This window comes from Macrobrachium nipponense, chromosome 5 (genome assembly GCF_015104395.2).
Source record: "Macrobrachium nipponense isolate FS-2020 chromosome 5, ASM1510439v2, whole genome shotgun sequence".
In the NCBI taxonomy this organism is placed as follows: Eukaryota; Metazoa; Arthropoda; class Malacostraca; order Decapoda; family Palaemonidae; genus Macrobrachium; species Macrobrachium nipponense.
The window spans coordinates 99,499,074-99,520,450 of NC_061107.1; the positions used below are offsets into that span (position 1 = coordinate 99,499,074).

Here is a 21,377-nt window from a genome sequence, read left to right on the forward strand (position 1 = left end):
GTAGACGATAGGATATCTAACCGTACGAGAGATAAGAGTCTTCCTCCGAGGAGGGTCCTTCTTGAATACTTCCGTGCTCACGAGATCTCTTCTTACATGTTGAAGGGGTGTCTCGTTGCAGAATCTTCCCTATCCTTGCCCGAAGGAAGGGAAGAAGCCTGGAAGTCGAAGGAGACTCCGAGCTGAAATTGGGAGTACTCCTGATTTCTAGCTCTTTATTGTATCCCTCTGAACACCTTCTGGGAAGCATTTCGAGCCGTCATCGCATTCCAAAGACTCTGTAGGCAAACATTTTAACCATTCTACTGTAGATGAAAACGTAAGTACCCTGCCTGGACAATGAAACCTCTATCTGAAAACATTGAATCAGGAATAGGGGGTTTTAGTTCTTTTGCCAGACATACTATGCTGGCAAGAACCCATTGCCTAATCTCCATAGAATCTGATGCGAGATTCCAATGCTCAAAAAATTCACTTGTCTTCTTGATCGTTTAGGACCAAGAGAAACTAAGAATTCCCTCATAAAAATTTCTCATAGAAGTTTGATGAGGAGCAGTTCCATCTTGTCGGAACATAGAATCTGTGGCCACAAAAAAGATCCCATTAGAAGCACATGATATCCTACTCTTGTCATATTGAGGTATCGTATAAGATCCCGAAGATCTTAATCCTCTGCTATCTCCAATCCCTTTATAGAGACAGAGTATAGCCTTTTACTGCGTTCTTTGATAGCAGATATATACAAAGGTGATCCTTCCCTCTGAAAGGGAAGAAAAAACCGCTATGTGGTTTACAGAGGTATCGGAAGAGGACAGTTTCCTCATTCCCTCTAGCACGATCTGCAGTAATTCTATATCTTGTCCATGACTATTGTCATTAACCTTGAAAAATCCTCTCATTCATGTCCACTTCTGGTCAGTCTGCACGCAGACAGACTCAGAGTGGAGAGGTTGTTAAGGTCCATTTATAATAGATGCTGATAGAATATTCAGACTGTCTTGGAAAAGACTTCCAAAACATGCTGTGAGAAGAACGTGACCTCTGTGAATCCATAAAGTATTATCCTCTCTTTCTTTGACGCCCTTTATTTTAGGGGAAAAAAGACTTAAGTTTATTCCCCTTTCTATAAAATAAAGATGGCGTATATTGCTACCTCTCTTGGTTCGAGGAAAAGGAAGCAGTCTACAGGATCGTCTTCTACCTTGCTAAGAGATCTATGAAGAAGACTTTTCGCAGGTTCTCACAACTCTTTGCAATAAATGTTAGACATACTTTCACAGTTATTATTGTCGATCGAGAAGGTTCTCACGGACATGCAAAATCTTGCTTCGAACCTCTTAAGGATCGTTACATTCCCTGTCTGTTTTCCAAATAGGTTCTCTTTGTTAACGCGAACAGGAGCGAAAAAAGAGATTCTCGATGCTCTTTGCGATATGAGAGTCGTGGAATTGGCCTAAGTGATTAAAGTGATTAACGAAATCAGGAACGAATCTTGCCGTTACCGAGCGTGCTGTCTGAGAGGCTACTGGACTCTTAGGTTAATAACTCGCTAAAACGAGAAAATATCGTGGATGGTGCTCTTGGCTCATTGAGCCAGGCTGCGCAATTTTGCGCCAGGCTGGCACTTTTTAGCGCATTGCGCCAGGTTGGCGCTTCTAGCGCTTTGCGCCAGGCTGGCGCTTTCTTCTAATTCTCTTTATGTTATGTGCCAGAACATCTGTGCCTCTATGGTAACCGACATCCTTTCACATGTTAATTCCGTTCTTAGTAGGAAAAAACTTATATACGTAGTATAATCCATTCAGGGAAACCATTTCTGCCAGGAAGAGAATGTTTCCCATCCCACTCATCCATCTTCTCTTGAGCAATATCCGATTCTAAAAAGGTTGTGTGCGTTTCTCGAAAGACTTGACCATACCGTAGTCTTAAGGTGAATTCTCTACTACATCCATCTTCTCACTAAGCATGTATTCTAATAAGCCATGCTTTCGTAAGCATGAGAGCATTATATAATATAATGTTCTGCTGCGTTAGAATCCTTTAATAATGTTACCTACGGTAAACAGCATTGAAAGGTTATAATATCTTTCTTATTGAAAGCTTCTTAGCAAAAGGCAGACAATATTTTATTTATGTTAACTTAACTATCCCCTCCATTCGAGACTAAGTCCATGATTGTAGGGGGAATATACGGTTAACCATTCGATCCAGTGGCTGCATTCATCATGAGTTGCCAGTTACTTCATTCAATGAAGGAATATAATAAAATTATTCTCGAGCCTACGGAAGCTCTTAATAATGCAAATTTAAGCCAAACAACCTTTGTTAAATACCGAAGCTGAGTAGGTATTGCCGTAACAAACCTTTTAAGCGAAGTCCTTACCAGGAAAATCCTGTAAGGATATAGATAATTCCGTAGCGAACCACAAAGGCAACTATGGTATGCGTATATGACTTGTCATTCAGTAGTCGAATACAGCAAGTCTTGCTACTACATTCTTTCCTCTCCGATTCAGAGAGAGAATGGAAATCTTGCCCTCTTCGTTCTTTTCGTCAATAAACACGAATTAGTATTAGTCGAAAGAGATCGCAATGAAAACTCTAGGATCGAAGAGAATCCCTCAAATTTTAATTCTCTTGGATATAAGGCCGTATTCTACGCCTCTATTATTTGGAAGAGCCTCTAATCAATGAATGAGAGCTCGTACGAATCTTGTTTAATTTGCAAACGATTGCCACTCTTTCTGTAAATGGTTGGTTGCATTATTTTAGAAGGGGGAAGATTTTAATATCGTCTTATTAGTAATGAACTAATTTTTTCCAATAAAAAAGGTTTCCAATTCCGATCTATCTTCCATTTCCTGTCCATCAAGTTGGGAGAAGAATGAGCAACCGGAGGAGAGCGCCTGCTTTCGTAAGGTGAAGAGCTTTTAGCAGTACCGATTCTAACCTGACAAGGGCTACGGTCACCTGTGCGACATCTTGAGTCCCCGCCAGGAAAAAAAATGATATTGTTAAACTACAATAAAGTTTTGTACATACTTACCTGGCAGATATATACTTAGCTATAGTCTCCGGGAACGTCGGAGACTATAGCTAAGTATATATCTGTCAGGGAAGTTCATGTACAAAAACCAATCTTGCTCTTGCCTTTACTTGCATTAAGACTATCCTGAGAAGGGCGACGGCCGCCTGTGCGACAACTCCCGTCCTTATCAGAAGAAGGCCTCGAATGTCTTTCACCTTTCGCAGAATCAGGCTCTAACTCCATCTCCGATGAAGATCCTGGTTTATAGTTTCAGGCGCTTTGTGCCTCATCTCAGGCGCTTCAGGCACTTTGCGCCTCATTTCAGGCGCTTCAGAGGTTTCAGGCTCGTTTCAGGCGCTTTGCGCCTCGTTTCAGGCGCTTCAGGTGTTTCCGGCACTTAAGGCGCTTTTTGCCTTGTTTCAGGCGCTTCAGTTCAGGCGCATCAGGAGCTTTGTGCCTCGTTTCAGGCGCTTCAGGCTCTTTGCGTCTCATTTCAGGCGCTTCAGGCGCTTTGTGCCTCATTTCAGCCGCTTCAGGCGCCTCTTTAGAATCCTCTCGCCTTGTCGGCGATTTGCGCCTGGCCGCCTCGTCCGAGCTGTCAAAGACTTCTATCGGACAGGATTTCTTAACGGGAAGGAAGAGATCCTTTCTCCTGGGAGGATCCTTCTTTAAAACTTCTATTAACGAAGATATCTACTGTTGCCTTTCTCCTAGGATCTTCGTAGAGTCGTCTTCTTTCTCCGTATCCGATCTAGGGGAAGGAGGATTTAATGAATAAATGTCTTTCTTCTTCTCAGGTGTATAGCCTTCCGGAAAACTTTCCAGGATAGAATCCCAAGCTGGCGATTTCCACGATCTTTTAGAAGGTCTCGACAGCTTGTGAGAACTCCACCCTATTTTCCTTTTGATGAAGACTCGGATGACGGAAAAACACTGTTTTAGGATGCCTACCTTGGCAGTCTGGGACGCTACTACAGATCCTGCCGAGGGGACGCCCGACTGTTGGGGATTCTCTGAAACCTCCTTAAGGCTTTCGACATTCCTTCTCCTCTGGGCATGTGAGCTTGGAAGAGGTCTAGGCCTGAGAGCGAGACAGAGCCGATCGGAACGCACCCTCCACTATTTTAGGACGCCTTTCCAATGGCGAACTTGGCAGTCTGGGACGTTCTACAGAGTCTGCCGAGGGGATGCCTGATTGGTGGGGATTCTCTGAAACCTCCGTGCGGCTTTCGACATTCCTTCTCCTCTGGGCTTGTGAATTTGGAAGAGGTCTAGACCTGGGAGCGAGACAGAGCCGATCAGACGCACCCTCCACTTCAATGGGGAACACTATATTCACTTCTTACCTTTTAAGAGCTCACTTTTGAGCTACATCCATTATCTTCAAATTTGCATATATAAATTTGTAGTTTCTGTGGAGTAAGAAGGTGATGAGGATGCAACAACTACTAGTACTGCTAATACTCTAACTGCTCGTTTGCACAAGCGCTATTAAAGCTTATAAAGTAAGCGTATCTAGTTATATGCTTTTCTGACTTCCTAAAGTAGGAAATTAGAGTTTAATATTTCCTCAATAAAGTTGTAACCTTTATTACATGTAATAATGAATAAATATTAATAATTTCCTTTATTGCAAACTATGTGAGTGTCTACCGATAATTTCGGTAGTTTCACTTAGTATTTTCTTCGAAATTTCGAAGCGAAATTCATTAAAAAGTTAATAAAAGCGCATGCCGAACCAAAGACCCAGTACTTCCCTGCAAAAGACAACCCAGAAGATCGATGGCGATGAAACACGAAAATCAAATCAGGAGGAACCGTAAACGCATGTTTACATTCCAAACGATAGAGAAAATCTGGTTCTAGAAGGTATGGTTCCTATTCCTGCCACCCAGCGGCGGGGCGGTAGATCACCTGACCTACCTACCTGTAGTGTGTGCCGCGAAATTCGAATTTCTATCGGGGACGACGGAGTCTATAGCTAAGCTAAGTATATATCTGACAGGAAAGTTGAATGTATGAAACCATTATGTTTGGTACAAAATACCTGAAGAAGCCAGTTGGCTGAGGGGTAAAAAGGACTGCAAACCAACAAACCTCATGTACAAATTAGTTAAAGATCAAAGATTATATTAACTGAAGAACATAAAATCCGAAATCAAGCACCAACACTGCATAAAGCAATGACAAGATTAAAACATACATCATGTACAGAACATCAACTAGCATTTACCTACAATCAAACTGAGCTTTAAGGCCTCTGCAATCATCTAATTACCACTTTGCTAGCTATAACCTGCTTGTTTGCTTTGCATTAAGGCAATACCTAAGGTAATTTAGGTGGTGAATTCATATGGTCAATAACATGTCTGCAAAAGGCAATACTCACCAAATGTAGAGTGATCTGGTAGAGACTGATTTCCAGGTGCCACTGTTGCAGATGTACTGCTTACAGTCTGTTGTATTTAAAATGGAAAAAATTAAACTAAAATCAGTGCTTTTTTTTTTTGCATTAGGTATACATAATCAGTCAGTCATAGTCAATTAATTTTTAAATACCTGTTAGGTAGAAAAAAAAAAAAATTACCTTCTGAAACACTTGCAACACTATTTCCAAACACAAATTTGTTTCCACTACAGTGCTTGGAAAGTATCCTACATGTAACTAATCTATACAATTCTTATAAGGCTCTATTTCGTCGCGTCGAGGACTGTTTTTTCCGGAAAAACATTTCTTCAGTACTACAGGGTTGTGAGATATTAAACATAGAAAGAGAAAAATAAAACTTATCACAATCACAATTTGACAGATGAGAATCACTGCATAAAAGCTAAAATTATACAACTACTAACCTCTAATCCTTGAAGCTCATCAGCTAATGTTGTAATTTTATCATCAATGGCTCTCATTTCTTCTTCACTAACAAATGCATCCACTTCATCTTTTGCAATGCCAGTTTCATCATCCTCTTCTGTCTCCTCTTCCTCTTCTATTCCGTCATAAACTACATCATCATCAAATGTTGGTGCATCCATAATGGAACTTCTCCTGTGTCTGCTTGTAAAAACAAAAGACCAACAAGTCAGACACAAACTTCTTTAATAATCATCAACTTTGAAACTTAATCCTACTGATATTTCAATACTCCTTGTATTTTTCTTTCAATCAATACAGTAAAGAGAAAATTACTTTTGAGCCGAGATACGTCACTTCAAGTTTGAATTCCAGAACCATCTTTCCGTCTACTTATTTTCCTCTATAATTTAAATGACTAAGAAAATTTTTTTTTATTATAGATATTGTAGAAAACTTAATTACCTATATAAGTATAATTTGTAAACAAGTACTGTAAATTGTATTGGCTCCTCTTACAATGCCAATCTGCCATCTCAGTAGTGTGACATAAGCAATAGGCCTTTTGTTCAAACAAAGTACCAGTTAGGCATTTGAACATATTACTAATAGGACTTTCATCAGAGACAAATTTTACGTTTCCAAAGAGTATTAATTTTTTTGCCAAGAATGAGGATTTTTTTTTTCTTACCATATTTATTTCCTCCACCACTGACAGCCAATAGATTCTTGAGAAGAAACATTAAAATAAAACTTACTGTAAAACAAAAATTAAATATGGAGAGATTATAAGATACACATTATAATAAAAAAAAAAAAGCTATAGAGGAAATCTATAAGAGATGAAAAAGACCTCTAGACCTTCATCTTCATAGCTTATTTATTACTTGTTCAACTCACTTCAAATAGTGTTACCACATCACTTCACTTTAGCAGTACGTACTCATCTTTTGATAATCTGGGATTTATGCTCATCTTCTTATAATAATATGGGATATATTTAACTTCAACAAGTCTTACTCAACTGCTGAGACAGTTGCCTTACAATTCTGCATTTGAAGTGGTGATTTACAAATAATAAATCTGGGCAAAAGGGACCCTTCTGTAAAGATGAATGAATTGTAAGGCTAACTGTACTTTGCTAAACCAATACAGATACGTGCTGCCTTTTAGATTCCCAGCTTTTACCTTGGTACTGATGTGTTAACTTTTTACTGGCTAGGCATTCATTAAAGCTGCATGGACTTCAAACTGACTGGCTTGTGAAAATTGAGGAAAGGTTTTCATAAAGCTTGTTCAGTAATCTGGATGATTGCTATAGTCTTCAGGATAAGACAGCCATACAGTTTGTAAAAGATAACTTACAAAGTTACTCATCCTGGTTAACAACTAATCCTTATATTTTCAGAGAAAAAAAATTATATCTACATGCACATCTCTAATTTTACTTTTGCTGCACTACCCAGAATGGCATAGTGATATCTAAGACCAAAGACATCTCTGTAAACCAAGGATTTTATCAAGTTTTCCTCTAGTAAATATTCCACACGCAAACCTCTATTTTATTTGAGCTACACAACCCAGAATAGCATAGTGTTATCTGAGAATAGTCACCTATTGACCAAGTCATCTTAAGTTTTCTTACTGGGAATGTTCATCTCTAGATAGGGTCTCCTTATTCACTATATTACAATATCATAGGTACAGTACTTTGGCAAGCTTCCACAACTGCAGAAAACAATAAAAAAAACAGGACTTTGGCAAGCTTCCAAAACAGGAGATAACAACCATAAAACAGGGTTGAGAAATTCATCAGGATGAGTAAAATATAAAATTTCCATTTAAGGATGATAAAATTAAAGTATCGTTTGTCCATGCAAGGCAAAGACCTCTTAGTTTACTTACATTAAATTATTATTTTGGAGGAGGAAATGTGAACTCTATTAGTATTCCTGTCAGACAGACTGGCAACTGCTAAAGTTAATAACCACAATCAGTAATTTAAAATAGCCTTAAATATCTCAGTTTTAGATGTTGTTCATTAAGGAAAGTGGAAAAAATGTCATGTATCGCAAGATAGCATGGAATCCATCACTCATATGAACAAGCTGGTGCTACATCACAGGACAGCAACAAATAAAAAAAGTGTAAGTAGTGAAGATGAAAGTAAAGAACTGACAGGATGGTCCTGATGCACCTGTTTAACAAAAATCAGTATGCCTTTTTCTCTGTAATTTAATTCAAAGTACATACACAGAGTACTGTGTATGTAGTCATCATACTATATCTTGGCAATAAAATGTATGACCTATAGAGCTCAAACTGACTAACCATAACTGGTGCAAAAAGTGACGAATATTGGAACTAACACTGGCATCGATTCCTTTAGTGAGGGATAACCGCCAGGGAAGAAGACCTAAAACTTCTCTCATTTGTAAATGACTTCTATTCTCAGTCTGCATTACAACATTCCAGACTGAAAAGCATTAATAAAATGATGCTTTGGACACTATGGAAAATGTGTTTTTATTGGTTAATTGGTACACCTACTTTTTTTATCCTGTACATACTACTGAGTCCTGAATGGCTGTACTGTATATGTATTCAAGTATCAAACGATTTCCTGAGAGATCCAACTATCTTTTAAAATTTGTTGGTTATTTGGCTAACAGTATTTGTAGAGAAAACGTCTCCCAAACACATATATGTACCTGTATTTACCTAACTTCACACCAGCTAGTCTATGACTTTGTAATAAATATACTCTTCGACTCTACGTATGTGTAACTACAACACAAAACCCACCTTTTTCTTCTTTTAACATCTATTTACATTAAACAAAAGGATTAACAATATAAGCCTTACCTATTTTTCCTTCTCTGACTGCCATGGAACCAGCGTGAATTTCTCTGAACTCTACCCAGTGTCTCTTCAGCCACTTCACTGCTGTCAACATCACTAAAAGCCTTGAGAAATTTTGGATCATACTTCTTAAGATCTGCAACAAGAGAAAACAATTCTGTATTAATACCCAATCTGCAACACTGCAACCACAAAATAAACCCGGAGTAATAAAATGTGTAATAAAGAGTTGCATACTTCACTGGGGCATATAATGCAAACAGATATAGTTTCTTATGATACTAATGAACTATTTCTCCTCTGTGGTAATGTGTTACAAAAGTTTAACCAAAGTTCTTAACTGAGGTTATCTATGAGCATTACTGCAGAAACTAAAACTATTATTGCATGCACAATGTATAGTACACCAAATATTATGGGAAGAGCAAAAAAGTCCTTCACTTAACTATTCAGCTTCAAAAAAAACTACTAGTCTGCAAAGGGGCATATAAAAAATAAGTATGTAATGATTCATCCAATTGTACAGGTGGGTACAAAATTTTCAGAAATAAATCTGGGGGCAGATTTCTACTCCTGCAAAATAATTTACTTTTGAGAGGTGAAATGGTTGAAGGAACAGCTGATTTCAGAGAGCCAAATATGAAGAAAGGAGAGGAATGCAATGGAAAGGTTTACTATAGTAGTATAAAGCCCTTTTCAAACCTTGTGTAACATGTTTTTTCAAAAACAGCCTTTGTTTTCGTCTTTCTTCAGAGTCCAGTTTCACCAAGAAGCCCATTCCTAAATCTGGTTCACAAACACAATTTCTACGACGCCACTTGGATTTAACACGGCACTTCTTTAGGCGCCACCTGGTAGGGAATTATAAAAAATATTCAGTTAACATAATGCAGATAAAAGTGATTCTTAATCAGACTACAATTATATATAATTATAAACACCCTTGAAAAATTCAACCACAATAGTTTCTCCAATATTGTAGCACAACAAGAACATCTCAATTTTTAGAAAAGTCACAAAAACTTCTCAAGTAAAAACCTCCCAAGTATGTATTTATATAATTTCCTTATGCCAAGCAAGTTTGCAAACAACTGACAAACAAACTTTTACCCTGCTCATCAGAATGCATAATACCCCTGGGTAAGACATTGGATCATGGAATAAGGATTCACTGATAAAAACTGGTGACAATCATCAGCATTAAAACATTCTTCAAATGCAGAACTCAAATCATACTATATACATCGTGACAATGTATATTATACCTATAATATGGTCATTTGATATGCAGTATGTGTTGATAAAAACTGAGCACTCATGCAATGGGACATAGCTTAATATTTCAAAGTGCCTAAAAATTTGTAATAAACTAAACTTTTATTTGTGCTTGTGACTAAGAAGAAACTACATTTTCAAACCCTCCCTGATATGCTTTTATTATTGTTACTACATCAGAGATTCATTTTTGAAAGCTGATGGTGGTATGTTTTCTTATAATTTTTAGTTTATTAAGGTCTGCCATTAGAGCTTGTGTGTGCCTATAATCTCTGGACTGGTAATTTTCAATATAGTCTTATGTTCTATGATATGTATGGACAATCACCTATAAAATGCCTCAGTTGTTCAAAACCAACTTCCACAGGCAGCCTAGTTTTTCTTATTTTAATTTTATTACAGTTAAGCAGAGTTCCACTGGCTGATTTTCATTTCGTTACTAGCATAACATGTGGCTTACTTTTCCTTGTTTGTCTTATATTTTTTTTATTAAAATATATTGATGATGATGTTTTGGGGAGCAAAACTTTCACATATAATATCTTTGTGCTATATTAATTACCAAGGGATATGTTTTTAAGCATACATCCTGCTAAATGTCAATTTGATTTTTTCAGTTGTTAGAGCATCAAGTGGCTAACTTTTCCTTGTATCTGTTTTCAAGTGCAATTCGCGGAGTGAATAATAAATAGTGCGATTTCAAAAAAATCACAACCATAAAAATGAGGAAAGGAAATCTTTCATGCTTCATGATTAAATTTTCATATAAAAATGGTTCAAATTTCACTGAAGAGTGTTTAGGAAGCATGTTTTATGATACTGAATTATCAAAGAGCATCTACCCTCAGGTATTAAAGAAAAAACTAAGGTTAGTACAGGAAAGATATCATGCAAATACTTAACAAATGTATTTTTTGGAGTCTTTCTCATTATAACTTTGTGTTAGTCTTTAATGATACAAGTAGTCCCCGGGTTATGTAGGTCTTGGCTTATGCTTTCTGAGCTTACGGAGCTTGTCAAATATATATATTCATAAAAAAATCTGTTCTGGGTTACATTAGATGTTCTGAGGTTACGTCATTTCAGTCTTAAGGCGTGCTGTAAGCAACAGAAAAACATTTGTAAATTTTTGGAAGAAATTCTACAAGATCATGGATGCACTCCTCTCCTGAAGCAAGGTAAATCAATTGAGGAGTTTTCCATACAACCAAAGGTTTAGGTAAGCTTTTATCACTAATGCTCATTTTTTAATACGGTGTTCCTACCTACATTGTTTCCTGCTTATGGCTTGCTTCAGGAACGGAACCCCCGACATAACTTGGGGACTGCCTGTATGTACTTCTGTTTTAGTTCATGATCTCTCAAGTTTTATAACTATAATTTGATTCTGCGTGGTTCTTACTGCACTGTGAATTTGTGTTTTAATTCATTCAACCGAGTGTTCCCTCCTGGCATGGAGTTTAGTGTTAAACCAATGACCATGCCTACAGCAGCTGTTATCTCATAGTAATCTGCCAGGTAACAATTAAGTTCAGTAGCCTGGAGTTTATTTACAACAAAGGCTTGCATATTTGCTGAGGCATAAAATAATAGTCCTCAAATTATATAAATATGTACTATACCACTTAAATTGGGCCACAATTAAAGTAATATTTTAATCTAAGTACTGAAATACATGAATGTCTTTTCTATTAAGTATTATAAAGAGCAATTAAACCAGCAGATAAAGAACAAGAAAAAGGAATACTCACCGTAGACCATCATGAACACACTCCCATGTCTGAAGAGGGCTGCAAGGAGAGCGGTACTTGTCACTCTCACAAACCAGTTCCAGCCGTTCATGTTTGGATGTAAAGAGACCACCTTCTCCATACGCTCCACCAGCTAGACCTAGGGCCCTCTGTTCTTGTCGTTCTTTTCTTAGCTCTAATGCATCTTCTTCGCGAATACGTCCTGAGCTGTAAATGAAATAAAAAAATGTTTTTCATTGTAATCTGTGACCTATAAATAATCTGATATGATACCATATAAAAAGAATACATAAAAGTTGTAGTTCAGAAGGACAGGAAAAATGCATAACCAAAAACTCACCTTATTGGATTTCAGTAAAGGGCACTACATAATTCCAAAAAATTATAACCCTAAGAGAAAACCTATGAAATAACTGACTGGAATGACATAACAACCACAACCTACCTCTCCTCCTGACCATGCTTCCTTCACCCATACCAACCCCTTCCCATCTTTACCTTTCAAACCCTCAACCAATCTCCAAGACCACATGCGCCCATGATCTTAGAATGAAAAAGAATTTTTTTTTACTTATTTCATTGAAACAACTACATCATCAAATGAAACACAAAACCAAGCAGACAACAACAATCAATTCTAGGCACTCCAATTCATAGTCCCTCATCCAGGCAGGAGCTCGCCTTTTTCTCCAAGGATGTCTCCTGTTATCATCATCCCTTTCTTCATTCACCTCCTCCTCACTAGACTCCCCTTAAGAACTTGGCAGCTCAATCCCATTAAGTCTTAACACATGACGTTGGCATACCATCTACAGACATCTTACTTTTAGTGCAGCATGCATGGGGAAGCCTGACCCACACTTCTCCTACCTGAACAGGAGCAACGTCCTCAGTAATAGTAACTGACACTTTTACCTAGTATCTCCACTCATATTTGTAGAAAGCCCTTTGAGGAGCACTACTTTCAGCTCACCCTTTCCTGGGTGTCATATTATACCAGAACACAGATAGTTTTGATAGTTCTGTGGTGCCTCTCCACAATACCATTCTCACTCGCTCTATAGGCAGCACAAAAATATCTGAATATTCCATCCATCCAACATCATCTTTAAAACTTCCGGCCTGAATACTTTACTATTATCCATAAGAATCTCATCTACAAGACCCCATTCCAAAAAAATGATATTGTTATGTTACAATAAAGTTTCATACATACTTACCTGGCAGATATATACAATTAAAGGCCCACCCAGCCTCCCCGCAGGAGACAGGTGGAAGAGAGAAAATATGATAGAAAACTGGGATGGTTCCTAGTCCTGCCGCCCAGGGCAGGCCGGTAGATCACCTGACCTACCTGTAGCGAGTGGCGCGAAATTTGAATTTCTGTCGGGGACGACGGAGTCTTAGCTATGTATATATCTGCCAGGTAAGTATGTATGAAACTTTATTGTAACATAACAATATCATTTTCATACAATCAACTTACCTGTCAGATATATACATAGCTGATTGGCACCCTTCGGTGGAGGGTAAGAGACAGCTACTATATGGAATAGACAGGTAAACAACATATGTTGTAGGTATAAATAAAACCTTGGTTCCTACCTGATAGGTGGTAGACTTCGTGGGTGTTTGCCCAGTAGTCTGCATCACCTCAAGAAACTTTAGCGAGATATATGATCTATGGCCAAGAGTTCTTGTGGGTCTGCCGATGGGGTCTTATCCGCTTACTCGGCAGAGCCTGAAAGGACTTTGTCAATGGGTGCTGATCCACTTATATGACAATACACCTTATGAAGGAGCACACAACCAATCCCGACCACCTGATCCTAACCATATGTTAGAACTAAAGATTGTTCCGAGTTATCCCCGAACTCTTCACAACAACCGTAACTCAAAAACCACTACGCACACATACATAATTTTCTAAAAAAAAATTATACTCATCTAATTAGATATGACAAGATTCTCTTACTGAACAACATAGACGGCCGCCCGTGCTAAACCAAGTCCTCCATTGTTCGAAGAGACTCCAGACCATATCTAAAAAGAAGAAAAGTATATACTTTTAAGGATTGGTGTCGGCTCCCGTACCCAGAATCGTATCCGCCGATACGAAAGGACCCAGAGAAAAACACTTCTCATATGTCACACGAACGTCTTTCAAGTAATGAGATGCAAATACTGAGTTGCATCTCCAAAATGTCGTATCTATGATGTTTTTTAAGCGACATATTCTTATGAAACGAGAGAGACGTCGCTACTGCTCTCACTTCATGAGCTTTAACTTTCAACAGTCGCAACTGTTCGTCAGAACAGACCTTATGCGCGTCTGTAATGACGTTCCTCACAAAGAATGCCAGAGCATTCTTGGACATCAATCTTGTGGGGTCTTTTACCGCGCACCAAAGACCTTGTCTAGAGCCTCCCATCTGATGCTTTCTCTGAATGTAGAACTTTAGAGCTCTTACAGGGCATAGAGATCTTTCTGCTTCTCTTCCTACGAGACTCGATATGCCTTTGACTTCGAATGACTTAGGCCAGGGATTCGAGGGATTCTCATTCTTAGCTAAAAACAGGGTCTTAAACGAGCAAATAGCTGAGTCTCCCTTGAAACCTACTTTATCCTGCAGAGCATGTAATTCACTAACTCTCTTTGCCGTAGCTAAAGATAATAGGAATAGGCATTTTCTGGTGATGTCTCGAAACGATGCCAGATGAGGAGGTTCGAACCTTTCAGATGAAAGAAACTTGAGAACCACGTCTAGGTTCCAGTTAGGAGGGACCGGTTCCTTAGACTTTGAAGTCTCAAAGGACCTTATGAGATCGTGGAGATCTTTATTATCTGCCAGATCTAATCCTCTATTCCTGAAGACTGCCGAGAGCATACTTCTGTATCCCTTTATTGTGGATACAGCTAGATGAGATTGCTCTCTCAGGAATAGAAGGAAATCAGCAATTTCCGCTATAGAGGTAGTGGAGGAGGACAACTTCTTAGTTCTACACCACCTTCTAAAAACCTCCCACTTCGACTGATATACTTTCGTAGTGGAGGTTCTGCGTGCTCTCGCGATCGCGCTTGCAACTTCGCGAGAAAACCCTCTCGCTCTGAGGAGTCTTTCGATAGTCGAAAGGCAGTCAGAGCGAGAGCGGGGAGGTTTTGATGATACCTCTTGAAGTGTGGCTGTCTGAGAAGATCCATCCTTCTTGGTAGGGATCTGGGAAAGTCTACGATCCACTCTACCACCTCCGTGAACCAATCTTGGGCCGGCCAAAAGGGGCTATCAATGTCATCCTCGTCTCCTTTGACGCCACAAACTTTTTCAGTACTAGTCCCAGGATTTTGAATGGAGGAAAAGCATAGACGTCTACGCGAGACCAATCTAGCAGGAAGGCGTCTACCATAAGAGCTCTTGGGTCTTCCACGACCGAGCAAAAGACTGCCAGCCTTTTGGAGATGAATGTGGCGAAGAGATCCACATGAGGAGTCCCCCACAGCGACCAGAGATCTTGACACACCTCCTCGTGTAGGGTCCACTCTGTATGAAGGACCTGGTTCCTCCTGCTGAGTCTGTCCGCCCTCACATTTTTTACTCCCTGAACGAACCTTGTCAGAAGGGAGATGTTCCTGTGAGACGTCCAAAGCAAAAGGTCTCTCGTCAGCTCGTAAAGGAACGAGGAGTGAGTCCCTCCTTGTTTTCGAATGTAGGCAAGTGCGGTGGTGTTGTCCACGTTTACTTGCACTACTTTGTTCGAAACCAGAGGTTCTAGACTCTTCAAAGCCAGATGCACGGCGAAGAGCTCTTTGCAGTTTATGTGCCAAGACACCTGCGCTGGTTCCCAGGTGCCTGACACCTCCTTCGAGCCTAATGTTGCTCCCCAACCTTTCTCCGACGCGTCGGAGTACAACACTAGGTCTGGGTTCTGGGTTTTTAGAGAGATCCCTTTGTTCTCTTTCAGAGGGGGCAACCACCATTCCAGGTGCGGTCTTATCTCCACTGGAATGGGAAAGGCGTCCGTCCGAAAGTTGTCCAGTTTTCCAACTCCAAGACTTCTTGAGGAAGAATTGACGCGGACGTAAATGAAGTCTTCCTAGCGGGAAGAACTGTTCGAGCGAGGAAAGGGTCCCTAGAAGGCTCAACCATTCCCTCGCCGACGTCTGTTCCTTCCTTAAGAAGAGAGAGACTATCTGCAAACCTTTTGCGATTCTCTCTTGCGAAGGAAATACTCGAAAACCCCGAGAATCCATCTGAATCCCCAGATAGACTAAGTTCTGTCTGGGGGTCAGCTGCGACTTCTCGAGGTTCACGAGTAATCCCAACGCTTTGATCAGATCTAAAGTTAACGTCAGGTCCTCCAAGCACTGTCTCTCTGATCTGGCCCTGATGAGCCAGTCGTCCAGATACAGAGAGATATTTACTCCTTTGAGGTGAAGAAACCTCGCCACATTTTTCATCAGGCTTGTGAAGACCTGAGGAGCTGTGGACAGGCCGAAACACAAGGCTCTGAACTGAAAGATCCTTCCCCCCGTCATGAAACGGAGGTACTTAATTCTTCGATGAAGGGTGGATCGGGACGTGAAAATAGGCGTCCTGGAGATCTAGAGACACCATCCAATCTCCTTGTCGCAATGACGCAAGGACTGAGGCAGAAGTCTCCATCGAGAACTTCTCCTTCCGAACAAATTTGTTCAGAGAGCTGACGTCTAGTACTGGTCTCCAGCCTCCCGAGGCCTTCGCAACCAGAAAAAGGCGATTGTAAAACCCCGGGGAGTTTTGATCCAGTACTAGTTCTATCGCTCTCTTGTCCCACATTTGTTCCACCATCGATCGAAAGAGTATCCCTCAGCACAGGATCCTTGTACTTGGCTGTTAGTTCCCGTGGTGTTGACGTTAGGGGAGGAGTGTTCAGGAAAGGGATACGATATCCCTTCCTTATTACAGACAACGATGACACGTCTGCGTTTATAAGTGTCCAGGCCTCCACAAATCCCAGGAGCCTGGCACCTACTGGTGCTTGGAGGAGAGAAGCATCACTTTCCCTTTTTAAAGGGACGAAAGGCAGACCTACCTCTCTTCTCAGGAGCCTTCCTTCTTGCGGGAGGTCTGGAGGTCGGGCCACCTCGAAAGGGCTGAACAGATGTACTCGGTCCTTTCTTGTCAGGTGTAGAAGCAGGCTTCTTCTTCCTTGCTGACTGCGTCAGAAGGTCCTGAGTCGCCTTCTCAGTTAATGAACGAGAAATGTCCTTCACCAACTGAGAAGGGAACAAAAAGTCAGACAAAGGCGAATACAGCAGCGCTGCCCTCTGAGCGTGGGAGACTGCTTTGGTTAAAAAGGCACTATATACCGTCCTCTTTTTTTAGAAGACCTGCTCCAAACAAAGAGGAGATCTCAACCGAGCCATCCTGAACCGCTTTGTCTATACAAGACAAAATGCACAAAAGGACTTCTGGTTTGAGTCCTTCAGAATCATGGGCTTTCTTGGACATCACCCCAAGGGACCAATCTAAGAAGTTGAAAACTTCCAATACATGAAAGAGTCCCTTGAGGAGATGGTCCAGTTCAGAAATGCCCCAAGTAATACGTGCCGAGTTCAGACCTTGTCTACGTGAAGCGTCAACTAAGGTCGAAAAGTCCGCTTCTGACGTAGACGGAAGAGCAATACCCATATTCTCTCCCGTCTGATACCAAATGCCTCTTTTACCAGCTAGTCTCGCTGGAGGCATGCAGAAGACCGTTCTGACTAACTCCTTCTTAGACTTCATCCAAGAGTCTAAGGACTGAAGCGCCCTCTTCATCGAAATGGCGGGCTTCATTCTGAGAATAGACGAAGATTTCTTCGTCTTAGCACTCGAGAAAAGAGAGCGCGGAGAAGGAGGAGCGGCACGAGTCAAGTCGTCTCCATACTCCTCTAGAAGCAAGGCAGTCAAAACTTTATAGTTCGACAGTCCTTCTCTTCCTTGATACTCTTCCTCCGAGTCTACTTCTAACTCAGGATCTAATTGAGTCTCCGCTGCCAAATCCGTACGTCTTTCCTCTGGAGGAGACAAACTCCTAATAGGAGAGGGGCTAAGGGAATGATATTCCTTCCTCTTCCCCGCTTTAATAGTCCTGGAAGGCGCCAAAAGCTCAGGCTTCTCTCCATAAATGGATGACGCTTCCCGCTTGGATGACGCTTCTCGTCCGCCAAGCGTCCTGGCTGACGCCTCCCGCTTGTGTGGCTGCTGACGTCCGGATGACGCCTCGCGCCTGGAAGACGCTCCGCTCTCAAAAGGCGTCCTAACTGGCGCCAAAATATTGGTTGGAGCCTCGCGTCTACAATCAGCTTTAAAAGACGCTTCATGCCTAAAAAGACTTCTCACGTCTCTCTGGCGTTACGTGTCTTCCGTAAGATCCTCCCGATCTCGCTCTCGAACCCGAAGCTTCTGCGATATGTTTAGAAGCTTCACGTTTGCATGACGCCTCTCGCTTAGCAGGGGAGAGAGGACGAGACTTCTTGATTGGAAGCGCAACGTCCTTCCTACGAGGCGCTAACACTCCCACCAAAGAGGCCAGTTGTTCTTGTACTGCCATGATAATCTTCCTTGAAGCTTCTCCCACGTCAACTGCATGACGCCTTTCATCATCAATCGGGGGAGAAGTAGGAAAGGGTTCTTCTGCGTCCTCGTCGGGTGACGCTGACGCCACCTTCGCCTTCTTAATAGACGAGGGAGCGTCATCTGAGAAACGCTCTGGGCTCGAATCAAATTCGGGTTCTTTCAAATGCCGTTTCAGAGGCCTCGATAAATCCGACTCCTTCCACCCTCGTTTAGGTGAGGAGAGGGAGAGGATGAGAAACACTCACGAAGGACGCTTTTTCTAAAGCGCCCTTGAGCAGCCTGCCACGAAACAGAGCTTGCTGAAGGGACGTCTGACCGTTGGGGATTCCCCACGACCTCCTTAAGGCTTTCGACTTTTTTTTTTCTTTCCTCTCTGGGCATGGGAGCTTGGAAGAGGTCTAGGCCTGGGAGCGTCGCAGGGACGATCAAACGCCCCCTCCACAACACTGGGAGAACTCACTTCACTGTAATGCTCACATTCACTAGCCTTACCTTGTAAGTCCGCCATTTTGGACTTCATGTCTCGAATAGTAGCTTTCAGATCGGCGATTTCCGAGGCCGATTCCGAAAGTAAACCTTGAGAATTAGACACATAGGGAGAATCTAAATCATTAGGATTAGAAAAAGTATCAATAAAAGGCTCAATAGGCCTTGAACTCACACCTTTCAGACGTCTAACCCTATCCCTCTCTAACTTCTTCAAATAAGAAGTTAAAGTCTTCCATTCTTCTGCATTTAATCCCTCGCATTCATGACAAGTATTAGTAGCAGAACACTGAAACCCCCTACATTTACGACATACAGTGTGAGGATCAACCGAAGCTTTCGGTATCCTCACCCTGCAGCCTACATTCACACACATTCTCACACTCACATTTGAATCAGACATACTGAGAAAAATCCAAAAAGCAAGTCCAAAAACAGTCCGCAGTAGCGAATGCCAAAAACACGATCCAGATACGTCACCAAAAAGCCGATAAACGATGATCAAAGGATGAAATAAGAATCTAAGTCAGGAGGTAATAGCAACAATGTTGATACCACTGGCGACAGAGAAAATATGATAGAAAACGGGGATGGTTCCTAGTCCTGCCGCCCAGGGCAGGCCGGTAGATCACCTGACCTACCTGTAGCGAGTGGCGCGAAATTTGAATTTCTGTCGGGGACGACGGAGTCTTAGCTATGTATATATCTGACAGGTAAGTTGATTGTATGAAAATTATATTCAATATATCTGCTACTTCCTTTGCACTGTCTCTCTTCAGACCTCTTTACAATTAAAATCTACTAGGACTACAGTCAATTACTAATAAATATGGTACATTCCTGTAATGTGTGAAATCTATGGCAAATCTCCAACAATCTCTGCCCAAGCTCACACTACGTGCCTCGTGCACCACTGAAGCAGGAGGAGGAGCAATTGACTGATGCTGCAAACAGCTTCTCACATGTTTTGCCATTTGTTTATCAGTTTTGGAGTCTAGTTTCTATGCTAAAAATGTAGTTCTATCTACATCCATATTATGCCTGGTGTGCTCCTCTCTCAAATCAATAGTGTTCAGGCAACACATCTGACTGCTCCCCTGGTTCCTTAGTTAATTCAAAAGCCAGCTCTTTTTAAACTGGGTCAAGGCATCAGCCTTGTTCTTCACTGTACTACTTACTAGTGTCACTCTCAATTCTAACCCAAATTCTTCAATGAGCTCCCTCACAATGCCCAATCATAGCTTCATTACCATCTCTCCTACTCCCTTTGCCTCTTACCTCCTGTGATAACAGATTTCATCCACCCAAGAACAGTAGCGGAATAAGTCTTTACCTCCAATTTCTCTAGTCCCTACTGCAGGACAAGATTGACACCCTTTACTACATCTTCCAATTCAAGCCACACTAATATGATTGCAGTCTTGTCTATCACAATCAAGCTGCATCCTCAACCACAACACCACCAATCTCCAACACAGCTCTCAACGCTAAACTACTCGTGTCGCACCAAAGAATGCCATCCTCAGACTCAGAAACATGCCACTGACATTGCAATGGATCATCATCGTTTACTTTCTGGACAACCTCTCTGAGCATCAACACAACCACTGGGTCTACATTAATGTTCCATGCTTGTCGCTTCACTTAGCTACAAGCTACTTGTAGCCAATTGCCAATGGGGTAGTGGCCCACCAGTTTTCAAAACAACTCTCGTCTTGATATCTCATCCGAAATCTCTGGGATGGCATTACCTCTTGCAAAATACCAAACACCATCTTCCTCACTTATCTTAAGACCCAAAGGCAGCACTTCCAGCCAAATTCTCAGGTGGTTTAGCAATCAATCCATTCAGTTTTAAGTACCTGACTAACTCAGAAGCTGGCAGCTGATTTTCATCAACCAAGTCTTTTATGTCCTTACTCCTCCCAAAAACAGTTTTTCAAAACTTAACCATTCGAAGAACAGAATTCAACTTAAATCCCAATCTTGTTAAACAGTAAGTTTGCCCTTTATAATTTACGAGTTGATGACATCACAGCTTCTTGGCCACTCTGATTTGCAGATATGCCAACTTCAAATCTACAATAGTAGCTACATTAGCTTGCATTCTGTGCCATTCTCTTAAGGTCTCACCACACATCAATAGCATCACCCCCAGTATGACACTCTACAAACTTCATCTCTCTAAAGTCCAACACTAGTCTAACTTTATTTTCAGTTGGTTGCTCCACAGCCATTAAGGGGAAGACCCCAGCCTCAATCTGCTTGTCCCAGAGGAGCAAAATACCATCTTCAATCCATCTATCTAGTACATCCTTCTTCAACTCCCTTCTCTTCCAATCATCCCATCCTTCAAGATAACTAATCTCATTTGTCAACTCTATTTCCCTCTTTAATGAACCACTCTAGTGTCCATTGACTCCCATCAAATTTTGCCATGAAATCTTTATCCTTAATTGTAATAACACTGGAATTACTATATATGTGTTAGGCCATACACCCACACTCCAAGTTATCACTTA

General features: G+C 41.0%; 1 protein-coding gene and 1 long non-coding RNA gene across 6 annotated transcripts in view; one reads left to right on the forward strand and one right to left on the reverse strand.

Moving 5' to 3' along the window:
* Positions 1-11,875, forward strand: part of LOC135215552 (uncharacterized) — a 45,187-nt gene extending 33,312 nt beyond the window's left edge. The window contains exon 4 of the long non-coding RNA XR_010314718.1: positions 11,743-11,875. This is a non-coding gene — a long non-coding RNA (uncharacterized LOC135215552). The remainder of the gene's footprint in view (positions 1-11,742) is intronic.
* Positions 1-21,377, reverse strand: part of LOC135215547 (extracellular sulfatase Sulf-1-like) — a 561,353-nt gene that overhangs the window by 28,598 nt on the left and 511,378 nt on the right. For 4 of the 5 annotated variants that reach the window (XM_064250381.1, XM_064250382.1, XM_064250383.1 and 1 more), the window contains exons 10-14: positions 11,771-11,977; positions 9,447-9,595; positions 8,748-8,880; positions 5,882-6,086; positions 5,418-5,484 (exon numbers count right to left, since the gene is read on the reverse strand). In XM_064250381.1, coding sequence (XP_064106451.1) covers positions 5,418-5,484; positions 5,882-6,086; positions 8,748-8,880; positions 9,447-9,595; positions 11,771-11,977 — 761 coding nt within the window. The remainder of the gene's footprint in view (positions 1-5,417; positions 5,485-5,881; positions 6,087-8,747; positions 8,881-9,446; positions 9,596-11,770; positions 11,978-21,377) is intronic. The other variant, XM_064250384.1, reaches the window with a different exon arrangement.